At 40.1% G+C, this 6,565-nt stretch overlaps 1 protein-coding gene across 1 annotated transcript in view; it reads right to left on the bottom strand.

Moving 5' to 3' along the window:
• Positions 1 to 6,277, bottom strand: part of LOC118327983 (vesicle-associated membrane protein-associated protein B/C-like) — a gene marked incomplete at its 5' end in the record, with an annotated part of 13,176 nt that extends 6,899 nt beyond the window's left edge. The window contains 2 exon segments of the mRNA XM_035661551.1: positions 428 to 531; positions 6,125 to 6,277. Coding sequence (XP_035517444.1) covers positions 428 to 531; positions 6,125 to 6,277 — 257 coding nt within the window.
• Positions 6,278 to 6,565: the final 288 nt, after the last annotated feature.

The following is a 6,565-nucleotide window of genomic DNA, read 5'->3' as shown; positions in this document are numbered from 1 at the left end:
TGTGTGTGTGTGAGTGTGTGTTCCAGTGTGATTCGCAATATCATCATCATCATACCAAATTCTGAAAACATTTTTTGGCATGTTAAGAATGATTTACTGTAAGCATGTTAGCCAGTGATCGTAAAGATTACTTTGAGACCACACACACACACACCGTTACGACTGAACTGTGCTCATTGTGTTTTTTATTGCTGTGTGTCAGCACTGCGACACAGCCTCTCATCCAGACTGGGAGTAGCAGATCGACTGCCTCTTTCCATACAGTTAAACTCACTGGATGTATTTCCTGTCCTACAGTATTAAAGGCGCAGTTGATCACAGTTTATGAGCGACTGTATTACATCTGTGTGCAGAGAATTTATGTTTTAAAGAATGTTGCAGCTAAAACATGCAGTGAGAGATGATTTCGGGAAGGAGATACACTCACCACTCCCTCCATGTCGGTCATGTCAGGAGGTGCTAACATGGATTGGACCATGAACTTGTGTTTGCTCTTCTCGTTGGGATCGTAGTCAAAAGGCTGCAGCATAACTGAAATACAAAATGACAGTCAGCGTCAGCATGGGAAGGAAAACATAAGGTAAAGATTTCAGGATGTTTTCTCTCACCCGCTCTGAAAAGAAATGTCAAAACAATGTCTTCTAATCACAGCAAAACTGTGATGGGATCCAACAATAAGAATTGGCCGATGGCCCGGGGCCAGTAACAAGTTAAGCTGGGCCAGTAAATACAATTATCCAGCTACCTGATCGGGCCAGTGTTTGAAAAAGTAAACAAATAAATGCATTGATTTAAATGATTTTACAGACATTGATTGGCGAGGGATGTTACTACGCCTTGCTCTAGTCTTTGCTCTAGTCTTTGCTCCCCTCTGCCCGTGTCTATCCTTCGGGGAATGAGAGTATAGCACACCGAGCGAAAACAGACACAGCGAGGCCTGTTTGCTTAATAAGATGCAATGGGGATTAATCCTAAAACAACATACACATTGAAACGCTAAAAGAGCACTGCAATGAGAAAAACATACGACTGGGTTGAAAACGACGACTCAATACATAGCAACAGATGTTCCGTTGGGTTTCTTATAAGTACCCAACAAAGTCTGATGAGTCAGGACAGACATTATTATTGGAAACAGTTGCTTAAAGCCAAAAGAAAAGCAGAACATTTGATATAAAACTTTAATCAGGGCCAGTAGATTCTCGACCCATTTGCCCAACCAGGCCAGGCCAGGCCAGTGACAAAATGTTTTATTGTTGGATCACATGTAAGCGCTGTAGGATTATTAAAATGACTCAGGACAGGCTTATATTAAATGTGGAAATTTAACTTCTACTAACTTTATAGCATTTATTTCCCTTTTTTTTAGACCCCAGCTCAGGAAAATGTGTCAGAAAAAGTGTCTTGTCCTTCAATCCTCTGCAGCAGGAAACATGATTTGTGGGTAAAATCTGCCACCCCAAACACAAAACAAACAATTACGGTACACCAGCAATTAGGCCAATACTACTGCAACTTTCCACCTCTCCCGTTCTCAACTCTTTGTCCATTCCTTGGATATAAAGAGGAATTAGTGAGTATCAAATACCCATGTATTTGTGAAACGGTTAACTAAGGCCTCCACGTCTTCAAGGCTCTGGGCTTGCCCCTGCTGCTCGGAAAAAGTGGTGGAGATGATTTATTTCTAAGTTTGTGTTACCATGACAGCGAAACAATGACGTATCTCCAAATACCCCAGGGGGTAATCTTTCTAACAGCTTCCAACCCTGTCGTTTTCTTTCTTAACATTACATATCGCTCTAACAAAAAGCAGGTGTGGAGATGGAATACTACTTTAACCCATCACCACATCAGTGCTCTCAGTCAGTGGTGTGTTATTTGAAGTCATTCCAGTGACTGAGAAGGTATGTTAAAGCTGTAACAATGATTTACAATGATCACTTTCTTATGTTAGTATTCAAGTGCAGAGGGGATGAAAGTGGCTATTGATTGGTGGTCTTTTCCTCCTTTGCCTTCGGTTTTTAAATAAGGGTGTAATTGAAAGGCGTATTTTGACATCAGTACCAACTATGTCTGCAATGCTCGCGTGATTCTTTGGCTTTTCACTAAAAAGGGAATGACCTCCTAATTTCAAAGCCGGTGTAGCTATCAGGATGGTTTTCATATATGGCACATGCCAATTCTCCCTAGAGTGGAAAACCTCAGAGATGTAGTGCACCATTACAGCAATCAGGGCAGTTCAATATCGCAAACCAGAAACAGACGGCATGAACAGATTGAGAACGTCCTGTTTGAGTCAGACCTAATTTGCACGGCCATCTACCTTAAGTCCAAGGGGACAATACGAGAGAATGGAGGCAGGAAAGCATGTAAGTTCTTTGAGCAACAGTGAATAACATGAAAAAGGTCCTGAGCCAAAGCCTGAGATGGAAAAACTCACAGCAGGGGAAAAAGTGATTTCAATCATCTTTGATCTCCAGTCTTTGAACACACCTTTACAAAGAGCTACTTCTGCTAATGGCATGATTTAGTATTCTTACTTCACACTGGGCAATCGTTTATAAATCTCACAGAGGGTAATTGTAGTCAACACGGTCAAGCAGGATGGTAATCGCCTGCCTGCTTGTTGATGATGAATGGAACCATTAGAGGGGTGAGGGAGGGAGGCAAGAAAACTTTCCTTTCCTGTCACTAATTAGTTGCGTCCCGTGAGATGAGATGCTCACAAGCGCACTAACTATTTACCTTGAAGTGCTTACAGAGGTCCACCCATGGTTCCTGTTCCTTTGTAATGACCATACATGCAGATTACAAATATTACAGGGCCTGCACATTTCATTATCAATTAATTAAAAAATAAATTAGGTGTTTTCTGGATTATAGTCAGAAAATAGTTTAAATGCTTCTACAAATGTCTTTTTATTACAGTGCAACGGAACATTAAAAATCCAAATATAATCCATTTGTAATGATAAACGGAGAGAGGCAGCAAATCGTATCACATTTTCTGCTTGAAAAATCACTTAAATGCAAATTAGTTATCTGTCAATCGATTAACTGATTTATTTGATTAATAAACTAATTGTTTAAACTCTTCTCTATAGCTTTGGGTGTAATAATTGAGAAGATTCATGGCTCAATTCCAAACAAAACCATGAAGAAAAACATGATGCAATATATCCTCAGTACAGGAAAAACAACCTGACCATGTGCCTTACATATTTAAAATTTTCACAGTGTTACATCTCAATGTTCATCTTCAATAAAAGTATAAAACTTGAGACATCAATATTTCCCTGACCCACTTAATGTGAATTCTCAGCAGCAGAACAGAAAACAAAACGTGTGTTTGACAATATAACAAAAATAAGGAAACAGCTGTTGTGCCATCATAACAAAAGATAAAGTCTAAACACAAGATATGAGGTGAATTCAAATGAGGTGAACATTACGACACGATGTGACACCGAACGAGATCCGATATGAAACACGATACCATACGGCTCGTTGTTACACCCGTATCTCTAACAGTAACCTTTTCACACCGATTCAGACAAGCCTCACTTGTAAAAAGGGTGCTCCCTGTCCACTTTGTTCAGTATTACTCAACACAAAAACCTGGTCAAAGATCAGCAAGCCCACTGAGACAATATAGCGTGGGAGTGTGGAAGAGAGTGAAGTCAACCAGAGTCGTCGAGATACAGGCCTGGAGGGAAAACTCTCCAGCATGTAAGAGCTAACTCTCATAAAACAAATTCATATTCAGGCTTCTCAGGGTAGCAGGATCTCACACTTCTGATTGTGCTCTCCTGGGTCCATCTAATTCAATATAATTCAAAAGGAATAAATAAAATAATACTGACTACAGACCAGCAAACCTATTTCAGGGTGGGAAATAACCCAGGAGTCAAAAGCATTCGATCCACCACACTACCACTTAGAGGTTAAGTTCTGTTATTAGTTGGTGGGTAGAACAGCAAACGTGGCTTTTAGATACTGATACAGACCTTGTGTGTAGCATATTAGCATTAATGTTTTAAGAATATGGATGACAGTTAAGACAGGAGAACCCCTTTCTTCTCCTGTCATCACATAGGCACACTAGAAAATTGCCGTAAGGGAAATTGAATGAAGCTAATTCAAACAACTGCAACAAAAGATTTGATATTTTTTTATTGTGGTATGTTATTTTGCTTTCTGCTTCCCTTTGGAATGCTAACATGTCCTGAGTATGTCAGACAAACTTCTGACATATTCCCAGAAGAAGCTCAATATTTGTGGACACAAGAAGGATTTTTTTTTTTTTTTTAAACATTCACGCCACATATTTTTCCACTGGATGCTGCTACATAACACCAATCAACCTCAGCAACATTCCTGTGGTCATGGCTACATTGAACATATACAGTTACAGCTGGGTTGAGCTTCAAAAGCACTGTGTCTATCCTCAGCTAAGCCAGCGAGTGACACATCTCGAATATGTAGGTATCCTGTGGCAGACAGCTCCCTTTCACCCTGATGCAAGTGGATGCCTATTTGTCTTTTTGTGCTGCTTTGTTAAAAATTACAGGCCAGAAATACGAGACAAAACTGGACTGCAACGAGTTACAGATCCTGTGCAATCTTCTAAGATGGAGGACCAAAACTCAATATTACAATACTTCAATATGGACAGTGTGATGTTGTTTTGGGAATCACAATCGGTGCTTTTAGAATATTTCACCCAAGAACAACCAAGCAGGGTTTACCTGTGAAGTATTCTTGTATACAAAAGTTCTGTTAACATTCAGTATTACACAAACACACTGTATGTATCCTTCAGGTCCAACAACTGCAGCTCACTGCTCTGCAGCTGATAATCTATTATGAATTATATAAATGATATGATTCTGATAAATGATGAAACATGTATCCCATGCTGGCCAACCCTTTTGATTTTTCTGCGGCCCGCTGTTCTCCTGGAGTTTTAAGTCCCCTGAATCCATTAATCCATGTGGTATTTTGTTTACGCGCTGCACAGAACCTTCAATTCTAGATAACACAAGCTGCATGATTGAAATGGACTACACACCCACACAGACACCCACACTCCTGAGAAGACGTGTAATCAACCAAAAATATGTGAAATCACTTTTGTGAGATTAACATGGATGTGCAGGGTCTTTAATAATAATAATAATAGTTTATCATTTGTAATTTAATGTGTGTTCAATGTAAAAGCATACAATGGCTGCGAGATAAAAACCAATAACTCTGTCTCATGCTGTTATGTACACTCCTCCCTGAAGACAGATCGGACAGAAAGGGGTTACGGACCAGGCCATGTGTTTGCCTATAGCGACTACATTCTAAGAAAAGCAATCTCCTTTTGGGACTCAAACCTGTGACCTTTCTCAGCCCAGCTCAAATGATGGCAGTGTCCTGGACTGTGTTGATTTGTCGCCCACTGCTGACTGCCGGCCCCAGTGACACAGTTTGCAGTTGTTGACACCAGATAGGGGAGGTTGTAAAATGAGTCTGTGGCTGTAAATGGCAGAGGTGGCACAGTGTGGAAACACTAGCCTGTACCTGTCTCCCTCAAAGTACACAACTGGGAACGAAGCCTGCTAGGAAGGACTGGGGAGAGAGGACGAGGGAATACGGGGTAATGAGAGAGGAGGAGGTAAAAAGGGCAAACCCATGATGATACCAGAGAGATTATCAAGATACAAATAAAAATAAAACAGTCAGTGATATTAAGATGGGTCTTATAAAGCACCGCTGTAGAAATTAGGGCTACAAAGAATTATAATTTGCAATATCAATCATGTAGTTTATAAAATCTAAACAAAAACAACCCAAATTGATCACACCAGACCAGAAATGATACCTTTAAGTTGCTTACTTTGTCTGAGTAACAGTCAAACAACCTAGGGGTACACATACATAAACAGCACAACCCCTTATATTTGAGAAGCTGTATCCAAAGTACATATCAAACTATCACATATTTTTTCTGGTAATTGTTTCAGCAACAGTAGCAGCTACATGTTAAAGTAGCCTGGATGTAAATAAGTGAGTGAATAAAGTTACCTTCCAGGCAGCTTTAACGGCCTCTACTCAGTGCCAATTCCTCAATCATTACCTGAGACGTTGATTGAGGTGCCTGCATCGATGATTCCACTGTTTGGCCGCACACAGTACCGGCGCGGCGCCGTCGTCTTCACCTTGAAACACACATTCCTGTCTGTAGGGTTGGAGAGCTTGAGATTTGTGGTGACCACGTCTGAGAATGGACCTGTGAAGAAGGAAGATGCGGTGGACACTTAAAAACAAATAAAGTTCTCTTTGACAAAATATGCTTTTAATGAAAAATAATACCATTTCCTTTAGACACTGCAATCGTACTTTCAACTGAGGTAAAAATAAAAAAATGATCTTCAAAGACTTTTGAAGCAAAGATTAGAAAACTACACAAGTCACAAAAAATGGCAACAAATCTCAGGAACATCAATTAAAACTGGACAGAGATCCATTTTAATTTTGATATTGGCCAAAGACGCTGTACAAGTTATGATCTCACTCA

The sequence above is a fragment of the Morone saxatilis genome, unplaced genomic scaffold (assembly GCF_004916995.1).
Source record: "Morone saxatilis isolate NCDOM2014 unplaced genomic scaffold, NCSU_SB_2.0 Contig18, whole genome shotgun sequence".
Taxonomy (NCBI): domain Eukaryota; kingdom Metazoa; phylum Chordata; class Actinopteri; family Moronidae; genus Morone; species Morone saxatilis.
Note: the sequence above shows the minus strand (reverse complement) of the source record. Positions and strands in the feature narration are given on the sequence as shown.